Source organism: Crocodylus siamensis, chromosome 7 (genome assembly GCF_052110815.1).
Source record: "Crocodylus siamensis isolate JL-2025a chromosome 7, ASM5211081v1, whole genome shotgun sequence".
Taxonomy (NCBI): domain Eukaryota; kingdom Metazoa; phylum Chordata; order Crocodylia; family Crocodylidae; genus Crocodylus; species Crocodylus siamensis.
In genome coordinates this window covers 8,244,069-8,257,698 of record NC_143401.1, presented here as the reverse complement: position 1 = coordinate 8,257,698, position 13,630 = coordinate 8,244,069, and the positions used below count along the sequence as shown (strand labels likewise).

General features: G+C 57.3%; 1 protein-coding gene across 3 annotated transcripts; it reads left to right on the top strand.

Annotated features, from left to right (window-relative positions):
• Window positions 1–3,209: 3,209 nt before the first annotated feature.
• Window positions 3,210–12,814, top strand: LOC149859434 (platelet-activating factor receptor-like). Of its 3 annotated transcripts, XM_090058335.1 has the most exons (3): window positions 3,210–3,300; window positions 4,835–4,943; window positions 11,032–12,814. In XM_090058335.1, the coding sequence occupies exon 3, from the start codon at window positions 11,042–11,044 to the stop codon at window positions 12,053–12,055; it is 1,014 nt and encodes a 337-aa protein (XP_089914461.1). In that variant the 5' UTR covers window positions 3,210–3,300; window positions 4,835–4,943; window positions 11,032–11,041; the 3' UTR covers window positions 12,056–12,814. The 3 variants fall into 3 exon arrangements, with proteins under 3 accessions (XP_089914461.1, XP_089914462.1, XP_089914463.1); XM_090058336.1 differs by lacking the exon at window positions 4,835–4,943 and having other exon boundaries at window positions 3,250–3,300; XM_090058337.1 differs by lacking the exons at window positions 3,210–3,300; window positions 4,835–4,943 and adding an exon at window positions 4,994–8,807.
• The last annotated feature ends 816 nt before the right edge of the window (window positions 12,815–13,630 follow it).

The window sequence follows — 13,630 nt, the reverse complement described above, 5'->3', positions numbered from 1 at the left end:
TGCCCGAGTGCATGGGGGCTAAAGCCCGCAGGCATCTCCCGGGGGCCGTGGCATCCCAGCACCAAGCCCAGGAGCCGGCCCTGTGCACCCCACGGCTCTCCAGTGCCTAGCAGGGTCCCTTGGCCCCTGTGAGAAGACCTGGGTAGAAGCCTTCCCACCAGTTACAGCGATGGAAACCGTTTCTACCTTGCAGCAGAAGAAACCAACCTGCCCTCTCCACCCTGTATCTGGAAGCAGGAGATGAGAGGAAAGCCAGTGCTCGGAGGCAGATGGAAAGGAGACGCAGCCACTGCGGGGGCGGGCGGGAGCCGCAGAAAAATGTGCCTGGCCACCTGTCACAGATCTGGGGAGCAAGTGACACAGCAAACCACCTCCTCCCCCTGGGCCAACGGCTTGGAGCCGGCTCTGCTGGGCTGAGGCTTCTTGGCTCTTCATCCATGTGGGTTTATGGCCCCCATCCCCTCCCCGTGGTTCGTCTGGGGCAGGGCACCCTTGCCCACCCAGCGCTGCTCCGGATCCTGTCCGGCACACAGGAGTCAGGCCAGGCTTGAACCTGTAGCTTCACATTCGCACTGGACTCATGTCACCGGTGGCCCTGCAGCCTGGTGATGCAGAATCAGGCCCACAAGCACTGAACAGACCAGGCTGCCTGGACAGAGCCTGTTTGATTTCTGAGGCTGCAGAGGGGGAGGCAATTCCTGCAACGCTGCCATGTCCCAGAGAGAGTCTTTCCTGTCCCCCACAACCCTCACCTCGGAGCATGAGCTTTCTTACTGCTGTCATTGCGCCCTTCAGGCTAAATCCTGCTGCGGGAGCTGTGCATGGTGTTTGGGAATGGACCAGGTGTCGGGATCTGGCCTCATAGGGAGCCTTTCTTCAGAGACTCCCTGCAGCCTGGAGTCCCGCAGGTCAGTGTCCCAGAGGCACAGCCCCATCACTCAGCTAGCTGCTCCTCAGCGCTGCCCACCCAGCCCAAAGAGCTGCTTTCCCCCCACCACTGCAAGGCGAGCAGCTGTGCTGGGGGTCAGAGCAGGACGGGGTCAGGGCCGGCACCTTGGAGCTGCTTGCTCTTGGCTTCAGAAATGGAGAACTGAGCTCTGGGAAAGCTGTGGGCAGCACAGTCTCAGAGCAACCTTTGTGCCCTCCCACAGGGAGCGGGACCTTTTTGCTCTAAGGGGCTGGGCCCACTGGGTAATGTACTTTGCAATCACTCAGGGGAAGGCAGCCAGGAGCAGAGAGGAGCTCTGGGCTCTGCTCTGGACATCTGGTGGCTGTTGAAATCCCCTGCTCGACTCCAGGGGCTGTGGGGGGCTGACTCATTACCGAAACAGGAAGGACTGTCCTCTCTATGTCTAGCATGCAGCGCAGGGCTGCAGAGGCTGGGAAAGGAGATCTTGAACATGCACAGCCCCCAGCCTGTGCCACAGGCCCACACAGCTGAGGAGCTCAGGGGTCTTTCATGGCCAGGGGGCTCCTGACGTCCAGCTCATGACAAGGGGAAAGGCGATGCTTTGACGTCGGGACTGTGTAAGAACGGCAGCCCCTGGACTGGCACAGCACGCCAGGCTTTCCCCGAGCAAGCGCAGAGCAGCATTGGCTGCCTGAGTCTGCAGACAGCCTGAGGCGTCCTGCTAAGGGACTGTCGCCTGTGAGCCCTGGGGGCAACCTTGAATGCCCAGAGATATTACAGCTGGTCTCTGTTCGGGTGGGACCCGATGGTGTGGGTGAAGCTTAAGGAGAGCCCTGCTACTTTTCTGTCTGCGGCTGGACCTGTGCCGGGGTCAGTGGCATGTTTTTGGCGTGCATGTGCTTTTTCCAGGCCGTGCCCTGCTTCGGTGCAGATGCCGGGTGCTCAGTTAGGAGGAAGCTGCAAAGCGCGGTTGGGGGACCCTTGTCCTAGGCGGCATGGAGCACTTGGCCCATGTGTGGGCTTGCGGGGCAGGTCGGGGCTGATTCTGAGTCTGGCCTTGAAGCCAGCCAGGGGCAGACCCCGGAAGTGCCCGCTTCAATCAGAGCTGCGCACGGGGGAAACCTGACGCCACGTGGGCACACTCAACTTCCCCGTCCGACTCCAGGGCGCTCGAACAAGCTGCCAACAGCTGCTCAGAGTCCCCAGATGCCTGCTGGTCCTACCAGTGCCTTCCCTGCCTGCATCTCTCTACTGATACAGGGGATCTGCACACACTGCCCTCGGCGTACACCTGAGGGCTGCTTGCTCCCAGCACGCAATTCCTGCACCCTCCTTGCCCACTGAGCTGTGAACTGCGATAGGCAGCCCTTGCGTTGGCAGTCGGGCACCCATGGGTGTGAGTAGTGGGGTGGTTTTGCCTGCAGTTGCAGGGCACCGGACGCTGCTTCTGGAGGCCCTTTCCAGCCTTGCGATCCTGTGAATCCTGGGGGGGAAGTGTGGGGTTTCCATCCACTTCGGGTAATGGTAGGAAAGAAACTGCCTGTATGACTGAGAGTGGGTGTAGGTGAGAGGGTGGGGGCCAGGTTACTATACCTAGGGTCTTTCCCCGACTCGGCCCATGGGTGAGTCACTCTCCTGCTCTGTGCCTCAGTTTCCCAGTTGGTGGAGAGGGGGTAATACCCAGCTCCCAAGGGTGGGTGGGGGGGATGTCTGACTCCTTTGCATCCCATTCCCCTTCTCAGGCCCCAGTCCTACTGTGAGCTGGCTGGGGGCAGAGCTCAGGGGGGCCTACAGCCCCTCAGGGCTCATCTCTGTGCCAGCAGGTGCCATGCTGCTTTGTCTGTGCAGCAGGGGCGGCAGGCAATGAAAGGGGCTTTTATCCCTGACGCCACACACGGGCCATTCATCGCGTTGGCTCCGCGCTGCTGGGCAGGATGGTGTGGGCGTGAGGGCTGCGCCGGTGACACTGGGGTCTCCTCCACCTCCTGCTCCAGCATCCCAGTTACCTCGTGCCCTGGATGCCAGGCTGGGCTGTGAGGGCCCATTGTTCCTACCTGCCCCCCATGTGGGGTAGGCGTGTGACGTGCCAGCCAGCACGGGTTGAGCCTGTCTCCCAGCGGCCCCAGCCCCCCGAGCTCTGCCGGCTGCTTGGGGAATCCCCAGTTACATACATGCACAGGTGCCCTGCCTGCCTCCAGCTGCCCCTGCCATACCAGATGGATTAACCCTTGCCAGAGCCGTGGCTCAGGGGCTGGGGAGGGCAGTCGGCTCCCTCCCCCCACAGCACAACCCAGCCAGATGCTTTAAGGCCTCCCAGAGACCCGGCTCAGCCAGACAGCGAAGCACAGCCGAGAGGGGAGCACGGCCTGCCTGGGAGCCAGCCTGCCCTGGTAAGACGCCGGCTGGGAGCAGCTTTCCCTGCTCCAGGCCTTGGGCAGCATCTCCTGGGAGGGCATGTGCAGACCTGGCCACGCTTTGGATGGGGCCATCCTTGAGGCTGGGGCCGAATCCTGATCTCCTCCTCTCCCAAGAGAAGCTGGAGGGCTGTAGCAGGACAGGCTTTGGGAGCTCTCAGTGACCTGAGCTTACACCAGTGCATGCCTCTCATGCAACAGCCCTGCTGCACAGGGAGGCCTGGAAAGCCTGTGACCTGCTGTGGACAAGCTGATAGCACTCAGGGATGGGAAAGTCACCAGGATGTTCGGTTCCTTCCCTGCTAGGTGGCACCCCCGCACCCGCCCGAGCTGCTGTGGGCTGGGCTGAGCTGCCACTCTGCTGTGACCCTGAAAGCGCTGGCTGCAGGACGTGCCAGGGAAGCTCTGCTGTGGCAAGGGGAGCCTTGGCTTTTGCTTCCTGGGCAGGGAAGGAGGAAGGGAAGAAAGGCCAGGGGCAGAGGCTGCAACACCCACCTCTTGTATCGTTCTCTGTGCTATGCGTGACCTGGCTGAGTGCAGATGAGTGTGTGGATGACGGAGTTTGGGCTGGATCAATTGAGCGGTATCTATCTTTCTATCTATCTATCTATCTATCTATCTATCTATCTATCTATCTATCTACCTTTTTGCTTTCCATCTATCTACTGTATCTGTCTGTCTGTCTTTCTCTCTGTCTATCTGTAACTTCCCTATCAATGATGTTGGAAGAAGGATGCATCACCTTTGCAAAGTGCTCTAAGATTTACTGATGACAAAGCAGGCTGCAAGGGCCAGGTACCATTATGATGATCTATATCCCAATCCGAGTGCTGCAGCTGCTTAGCAAAAATTGCTCAGGCCGAGGAAGAATCTCAGCAGAAAACAAATCTTTTCTTGTTTTGCATCGCAGCAAACTCCCTGTTCCTTGAATGCATTCGAAAATTCAGCCAATGCAGGTAAGAGGCTCATGTTGGTTGTGTCTTCATGACCTATAATGAGTGTTTGGTGCCTCCAGCCGGGGTCAGGCTTTCCAAAGGAGCTCAGCAGCCAATGCTTATTGAGTTAAGATGTGTCCAAAGCCCGGCCCAGATCAGAGTATCAAGTCTTCAGCAACCCAGCCTGGGTGCCTGGCAAAAATCAGGCCCTGGATGTCCGATGGAAACCTTGCAAGTGTGGAAGCTGGTGATCTGAGTGCGGTTACATTGTAAAGTCCCTGATGGCCTAAATGCTGGGACATAGAGATCCTTCTGTGGGATACAAAGCGGTTCTGTCTCTGGCACTCAGGGAAAAGGGGGAAAGCTTCGGGAGGGCGGCTGAGCTTTTTTTCAGAGTGGTGAGTGCCCAGCTATGTCTGATGGCAGCATGTGGTCTCCAAGCATACAGTGCTCTCACACCCAAGAAACCCTGATTGCCTACTGCTACTTGTGATGACAACTCAGCAGGGGGGGTTAACCCTTTTGCCCAGTCTGATCCCCTTGCCCAATCCAATCTGCAGCTCTGTTTTCTGCAGGTGTGGTGTCTGCGCCTTCTCTGATCTGTTTTCATACACCGAAGCTGTCCTTGCCACTTTTGTCACTTGTGCTGTAGTTTGGCCGCCTTTGACTTAATTCATGCAGAAGGTAAGGTAGATTTGCATCTCTCTGCTCTTTATTCATACAGGATAGAGTTAAAAGTGACAAAAAAGAAAAAGATTTCAGAGTTGAGGCAGGGAGAGAGGACTTCTTTAAAAAAAGAAAGAAAGAAAAAGAGGTAGAGCCTCTATTTGGTTGCTTTCAGAGTCATTGCAAATTTAAAGAGCAACTAGAACACAATCAAGCCAGGTTGTTTTACTTGGCCATTTAGGTTTTAATGGCCGTAGTTCACAGTTTGATGCTCTTCGCTGGCCTGAAAATTTTAACTTAAGGGGACCTTATGAAAGCTCTCTTAGTACAAATTTGAAATGTGTGAAATTTTGTGTATCCTGATCAGGATTCCCTACCTCCTGCAGGAGGCATTTCACTGGAGCAAATTAGTGAGGTTCTGCCTAATATAAATTGTGTCCTATTGGTCTTAATTTTATGAACTCTTTTCAGACAATTCTAGAAGGCTCCAAATGTACAAGGTGTGTAAAATAGTGGGGATGACAGAAACATCTTGCATAAAGAACATGAAGCACGCACCCTAGTCAGTGTCTTCAATAAGAGGATACTGCTGCTGTCCTCCCTGTAGTGGTAATCAGTGGTTCCCAGTCAGGACCAAGGCCTTTTCTTCTGGGCTTTATACAAGTCAGTCCTTTCCCAAACAAATCCCCAGTTCTACAGGAAAAAAAAAGTCCAGGCTATGGTGTGGTTTTTTTCATAATGCTTTAATTATAAAACACTTAAGGAGCGGCTTCCTGTGAACGGATCTGTTCAATTGTGTTCATTCCCATCCTTTGGCTCTGGGCTGGGAAAAGGTTCCTCCTCCCTGTCCTTCACTCCTCCTGGTGGGCTCTGTAGTCCTGGATGTGTGCTAGAACCCAGCTTGATGGACTCAGGAAGACTGAGAACATCACAATCAATCCAATGGCTTGATCCTGCCAAAGCGGGAGAAACCAGAGGGTCAGCAGGGTTTTCAGTGGCCTTCCCTGTGGAATGGAGCTGGACAGTGATGTGACACTTTCCCACCAGAATTTAGGGTGTAACCTGTAATTAGCTTAAGTAAATGGTTCCTGTTGGCCTACTTGGTAGTGGATGGGTCATTTTTGACCTGGAGGGATGTGGGCAGTGGGGTCCCCCAGGGCTCAGTGCTCAGGCCCACACTGTTCAACATCTTCATCAGTGACTTGGACGAGGGGGTAAAAAGCACCTTGTTCAAATTTGCTGATGACACTAAGATGTGGGGGGATATGGGCACGCTAGAAGGGAGGAATAGGCTGCAATCGGACCTAGACAGGTTACAGGGGTGCGCGGATGAGAACAGGATGGGACTCAACACCAGCAAGTGTGAAGTGATGCACCGGGGGAGGAACAACCAGCACCACACCTACAGGCTAGGGAACTCCCCTCTTGTCAGCACGGAGGCGGAAAAGGATCTTGGAGTCATCATTGACTCCAAGATGAACATGGGCCGGCAGTGTGGGGACGCGGTCAGGAAGGCCAACCGCACCTTGTCCTGCATCCACAGATGCATCTCGAGCAGGTCCAAAGTGGTGATCCTCCCCCTCTATGCGGCACTGGTCAGGCCGCAGCTGGAGTACTGCGTCCAGTTCTGGGCGCCACACTTCAGGAGGGATGTGGAGAGCATGGAGAGGGTCCAGAGGAGGCCACTCGCATGGTCAGGGGGCAGCAGGCCAGGCCCTACGAGAAGAGGCTACGGGACCTGAACCTGTTCAGCCTCCACAAGAGAAGGCTGAGGGGGATCTAGTGGCCTGTTACGAACTAGTCAGAGGGGACCAGCAGGCACTGGGGGAGTCCCTGTTCCCCAAGCACCGCCAGGAGTGACCAGGAATAACGGTCACAAGGTGACAGAAGGTAGGTTTAGGTTAGATATCAGGAGGGTGGTCTGACTTGGGATGCTGGGCAGCAGCTGCAGGTCTCAGCAGAGGTGCACGCCCCTGTCTGGAGCCAGCAGCAGCCCTGGATGAGCGCGCGCAGCAGGTGAATCCAGCTTTGCCAGGCACAGGGAAGGCAGGACCCGGCTCAGCTGTGCCTCCAGCTGGGCAGGGCTCTGGGGCAGGGGCGAGGGGTGGCCGCGCTGTCCCTTGCCCACGCAGAGCCTGGGGCGGGGAGGGGAGGACATTCCAGCAGGCGCAGCTATGCGCTGGGGTGGGAGTGCTAAGCCCCTGCAGCTGCGAGCTGGAGCCAGGAGCAGCATCTCCATGGGAGCAGGTCCCCGAGGCCTGGCAGGAGGCAGCTGCGCCCTTGACTCATGGTGGCGGCTCTGCACATTCCCCAGGAGCCCCCTCCCCTCCCCGTGCCGAGCAGAGGGGCCGGCGAGATGCAGGCGAGGTCTGTCTGGCTTCTCTCCACTGCCGTGTGTGAGTCCCGCTCTGGTCGGAGGCTTCCCTGGCTGCTCTTGGCACTGAAATCTCCTGTGGGAGACCCTTCCAGCTCTTCCTGTGCGCCCAGCCAGGGCACAGCTCAACACATGCTGCCCTGGCGCCGGAGACCCCCCTGAACCAGGGCACGGTGTGGGGAGGGGGCTGCCATTGCCATGGATGTACATCTGTCCTACTCTCCAGGCGGACCATCCCCAACTGGTTTGGGGCTCTGTTCATGGGCTCAGGGGAGCTTGACTCCATACAGACACCGTGACCTGGGGCTGGGTTGCTCTCCTGGGTTGCTTCTTCTGCTGGCCCCTCCTGAAGGGCTCAATAAAGCCCTGACAATTACTGATGAGCACTAATGGTGTCCAGGAGCGCACATTCAGACAGCTCCGAGGCCATAAGGGCCAGTGGGTCTCCAGGGTGCCCCCTGCAGTCATGAGGACCTCCACATCTTCCTGAGGCCTCAGCTCCACCATGGGCTAGTGGCTGTGAGTCCCAAAGCGCCCAGGCTGACCTGTACTGGGGCCTGGATGCCTGTTGGAGATCTTCTGAGGCAGGTTTGATTCAGTGCATCTTCTCGTCCTCGGGGCTGGACTTGGAGACATGCGTGTCTGCCCCTTTGCCGGAGGAGGGATGCTCCTTGTGATCCTGCCGTTGTTGTGGGGTACTGAGCCCTTACGGGGCTATCCCCAGAGCCAGCTGGAGCCGGTGGAGATGCTGGGCCCAGGTCCACGTCACCCAGGGTGGATTGTTTGGAGCTTGGGTGCAGAATGGGTCTCTCCTCTGTGGGACCCCTCGGCTCCAAGGGGATCTGTAGCAGCACAGCTCCCAGGTTCAGCAGACTTTTGGGAGGCCCGCTGCATGGCACAGCTCTGAGCCACTGCACGGGCTCAGCCCTGGGCTTGTATTGCAGCACGCCAGGGGGGAGGCAGCCAGTCCTCAGCAGGCCGTGGCTTGTTCTGCTGGATGTCCAGACTCTGGGGTGAAGGGTGCATGGCTTGCTGGTGCAGACCAGAGAACCCAAAGCACATGGGCAGCCCACGTTGCGAAGGGATGGGGACAGAGAGTGACCTCTCCCGCTAGTCTGGAGCCCCCCTTGTTACCTACAAATGCTTGCAGATCCCCTTCTGCCACTAGGGAGCTGCGGAGAGGAGGCAGCGGTGGCGTGTCTGCTTCTCAGAGAGACTAACGGTTGGCTGTGGTCTGTGGGTTCCTCAGCCTCCGGACTTTCAGGGCTGAGCCAGATGATATGAGTCACGTAGAGGGCTGCTTCTGCTTCAGCGGCAGGGCTGCAATGACTTGTCTCAGTGTCCCTCCCTTCCAAACTGCTCCCCTTACCCAGCCACACAGCCCTACCCGGGACTATTTAGCCTGCACCTTTCCGACGGCACGCAGCCTCACCGATGCCTCTCGGTCCCAGCCCATGACACGGCGGCTGAGGCCAGACAAGGCTCTCAGGGAGAGCCCCAGGAGCCAGGTATGTCCTTTCTCTCAGGTTGTGCCCTGCAGGCTGTGGGAGCATGGGACGTGCCAGGATTGGGAATCCCACCCACAGCTCCTTGCCCTGGCGTCAGGCACCTGGGGCAGGTGGCAGATGCTGGGCACCTTGCTGGTCATCTCACAGCAGCTAATATTGTTCTTTGCTTCTCATGCCTGCCTCTCTCACTAGGATCTGGACCCCTAGTTCTGCTGAGAAAGTCTCCCCACCCCTCTCCCCTGCCCCCTGCTCTCACCCCATCGAGCCCCCAGCACTGGGGAGGGAGCCCAGGGCAGCAAGGAAAGTGTTTGCCCTGTCTGGGGAGTCCTGAGTAACCTTGAGACCCTGCAGCCCCCAAGGGTCTCCTGGCCCCTGCACCCCTGTTAGCAAAATAAAAACGTGGCGTCCTGGACTAGTTTCGGAGGACTGAGATGACACCTCGTTCAATAAGTGCCAGAAAGGCTTTATTTACTACAAGTATTCAAAGTCAAATGAGCCCAAAGCAAAGCAAAGTCCAGCAATTAGCTGCAAGGGGATGATTTCTCACCAAACAGGCAATGAAAAGGTGGCCTGCTTCTCTTCTGCTTCATGACTAAGCTGGGTGCAGCAGTAGTGGGGGTCAGAGAGGGATTTCTCACTCTTGAAGTGTACCCTGGTAGCTGTTCCACTTCTTACTTACACCCTTAGTCCAACGTCTTCCAAGCATTGCTGTAGTTGCATAAATCAAGAGAGAGTCCCAAGCCGTATTTGACAGGAAAACCCTGTTAATCAAACTGCTCATTACTGGTTATCAGAAAGTTCCAGTTTGAATGAGTTACCTTCCTCAGTGACAAGAGGTCATCCATTTCTGCTAAGTTTGGAACGGATCAAGGAACTGATTAACAACCAGGAAAAACTCACGTGCCCTTGGAAGATCAAGGGAGCCACTAGGCAAAACAAGGTAAATCAGGAGGAAACAGCAAAACAAAAGTAAATCAGGAGGAGACACCTGTTACACATGGAGAATGTCTCTTCCTGCACATAAACACGAGTTAATTGCAAAAGAAATATTTACCATACTAATTAATCAAAGATCGACAAGATTTCCCCCGGTTGCATGCCAGACAACTAGGGGCCTGCTTAAAATCATCATGAATATAGTAAGAAAAGCTGGAAGGGATACCGCATTATTTCTTCTCAGATGGCCTAGCCATGAACTCGCAGCCTCTTGCACTACGCAGTTAGCGCTAGGATTTTGTATTTTAACTTTTGTGCATCAGCCCCAGCTTAGCATGAGTTGGCTTGCATTACAGAGTGAGCCCTGGGGCAAGCGGCTGAATACCACGGGGCCAGGGCAGTGCCTTTCTTTTTGGGCATCAGGCAGGGGCAGGGCACAGGGTGAGAGCTCATGGTCCTCCCAGATGGGGACGTGCGGAAGCATGTACTGCGGAGCCACGGTGCAGTCTTGGTGCAGTCACGGGGTTGGGGCCCCTAGCACGGCTCTTGAAGCAGCTTGTCCTGAGGCTTCATGGAGCAGGGCTGCCCCTTGGAGGAAAGAAAGGCATAGGCCTGGGTCAGGGAGAGATGGGCACCTTGCCAGCTGAGACCTGAGGGGTCTTGCAGGGGGAGAAGCCTGGGAGAGGGGGAGGGGGAAGGAAGTGGAGCATGGTCCCTGACTCATCTGCCCGGCCCCTTGTTCTGGTCAGCAGCTGGTGGAGGCTCCTTGGGTCCGACCTGCTGTGCTCACCTAGCCTGGCACTCTGGCCCTGCAGGAGGGGCTGCCCGGGGGACAGCAGTGGGGGCTGGGCTGCAGTGGTTACATGGGGAATCAAGCCCCTGTTTGCTTTTAATTTGAATTGGACTCTGTTTTCAGTGCCTGGGTGGCAGCTAGAGAGGTTGCGGGGAGGGATCATGTAGCTCTGTGTGGATGGATGGGCGGACAAAGGGACTCGTTTGGGGATGGACGGATGGACGGATGCACACAGGGCCGGGCATGGGATGGACAGATGGGGGAGTGTGTATTGGGGCAGAGGCAGGGGGCTGTGTATGAGAGCCACACAGCTCTTCAGGGTGAGGGATCAGGCTGGCTCCCCAATCCCTTAGGTCATGCTGGAGCCAGCAGTTGGCACAGCTTTACTGGGGCTCTCACTCACTGTCTGCTCCCCTCCTCAGGGCTCTGGCTCCCCTTGGCAGACTCATCCCCTGCCGACCCTTCCCTCTCTGACCCTGCCCCTTTCTCTTCCAGGGGCCCCACGATGAACGGCTCAGTGGATGGGCTGGCAGGTCTGGAGGTGCCCGAGGACCCTGAGGCATGCGAGCCCAGGGACCCAATGCAGTTCTTGCTGGTGCCCCTGGTGTACTGCCTGGTGCTGTGCGTGGGGCTGCCGGGCAACCTGATGGCCCTGCTGGTCTTCCTTCAGAGCAGCAAGGTGAGGAAGGCCATCCGCATCTACCTCATCAACCTCACGCTGGCCGACATCCTCTTCAATCTCACGCTGCCCCTCTGGATCCCCTACTACTTTGCCCGAGGGCACTGGGTGCTCTCGGAGGCAGCCTGCCGCATAGCCGGGGCTGCCTACTTCCTGGCCACTTACAGTGCCATCATCTTCATGACCCTCATCAGCGTGGACCGCTACTGCACCGTCCGCGTGGCCAGGCTGGACCTGGTGCTGAACCGGCGCTGTGGGGCCGGGGCGGCCTGCGTGGTGACCTGGCTGCTGTGCTTGTGCTCGGCCCTGCCCTCTGTGGTGGTCCAGCAGACCTTCCCCATGGGCACGCAGCGCGTTCAGTGCTTCGAACGGTATGCGGGGCAGCGGAGCTACGCCTGTGCAATGGTGGGGCTCTTTGTCCTCTCCTTCCTGGTGGTGATGGGTAGCTATGTTTCTATCATGAGGTCCCTCTCGGACAGTGCCACCGCTTCCCAAGGTGCCCACCGCCGGCTGGCCCGTGCCATGGTGCTGGGCATGTTGCTGGTGTTTGCGGTCTGTGTGGCCCCCTATCACTTCATCCTGGTGCCCTGGATGGACAGCCATGCTGGGGCGCCCCACTGCCGCCCGCCCTCTGCCTTGGACAACCTGCACACTCTGAGCGTGGCCTTGCTCAGCCTCAACAGCTGCATTGACCCACTGATCTACTGCTTCTCCATCAAGCGCTTCCGGGCCGACCTCTGGCGGACGGCGCGCAAGATCCTCCGCTGCCTGCCCCCGCCTCCGTCCCCGCTGGCGAGGCCTGTGTCCCATGTCAGGTCCTCCTCCTTCACCTCCTCATAGGCAGGGCTGCAGGTGGGCTGGGGAGGGTCGCTGCTGAACCCCTGGCCCTGCACTTGCCTTGATGCCAGCATCTCTCAGCCGTGCTCCGAGTCACCAAGCTTGCTCCATGAGCTCTTCTGAGCAGACGGGTGAGCTCACCTAGCAAAGGGATCCCTCTTGCCTCACTGGATGTTGGGCAACAACTTGGTGGGAATCAGTTCCCCGTGGCTGTGGTCCTTCTCACCAGCCAGCCGCATGGTGGGAAGTTATCAGGGAGCAGAGGAGTCTGAGCTGCCCTTCACATGATGCCAACACGGTGAGAAGCTGCTCCCAGTGCACGCTGGCCCTCCTGGCAGACATTGCCTTGGCCTCTGCTTTGCCTGGGGTGGGATTTTGGAAGTGCTGCCTTTGCATCCCCTTCATGCTGTGGTCCAGAGAAAGGCCTCTCAAGCTGTTGTGGTGGCAGAAGGAAGTCATGGCCCACTGGGGCTCCCTCCTTGCTGGCTTAGCAGCTCTTTGGAGCTGGCTGCCACATTCACCCTCCTGCCTCTCTGGCTCCTCCAGTTCAAACCCCGCTTGGGCAGACACCTGCTGATGGCAGCGCCTCCTCACCCACCCATCAGCCTGGTCATGATGAGGTCTCCAACCCCATGGGGCTGTCGGTGCCAGCAGGAATTACCATGTGGTGTTATGCCCAAGGCTGGGCTCACTCTCTAGCAGGAGGAGGGCACGGGATCCCTGGAAATACCTATGTGGGTGTGTGGATAAAGCTCGTTTTCTGCTCAGAGCTCTCGGCCTTGTCTCCTCACTGTGTGCAGCTGTGGTTTGGTGAGGATGATGACTGCGGGGCATCCACCCTGCTCCAGCGCTCACATGGGGTCCCTCTAATGGGGTCTTCAGGGTACCTTCCCCTGGGCAAAGTCTGCCCGAGGGGCTGCGTGGAGCTATATACTATAGGATGCCGTGTGGCCAGGGGGCTCAGTTACCTCTGGGTGGTTAAGGGGGTTTGGCTGCTGCTTTTTTGCTTTTTGACTGCATGGTTAAGGGGGTTTGCCTGTTTGGGAGCTCCCTTGTAACAGAAGTGCTCAACCCTTAGGCTCAAGGAGCCTTGAGCTCTGATGGAGCAGAAGCAGGGTGGATTTTGGTCACCAAAGTGTTTCAAAGCAAAATTCAAGCAGTCAGCTTGGTGCTGTCATGCCCTCAGGCTGCAACAGGAGAAATTTAGGCTGGAGATTAGGAAGAGATTTCTGTTTATGAGGGTGGTCAGGCCTAGAGCAGTTGTGCAATCTCTGTCTCTGGAAGTTTTCAAGAGCAGGTTGGATAGACACTTATCTGGATGGTTAGTCAGGGGTGATCCTGCCTTGAGCTGGGAGCTAGACTAGATGACCTCGTGAGGCCCCCTCTAGCCCTATTTTCCTATGATCCTATGGAGCAGCTTGGGTTAGGGCAGGGGTATCAAACCTAGTTAAATGGAGAGGCCAGATCTGGACCCTTCTTGCTGCAGCTGCTTGATTTGTAAGTTGAGCAGCAGTCACAAACTGTAAATTATGGGGTGAATAAAGGACAGGGCAGCGTTAAACCCCCTGGGTGCTGGGC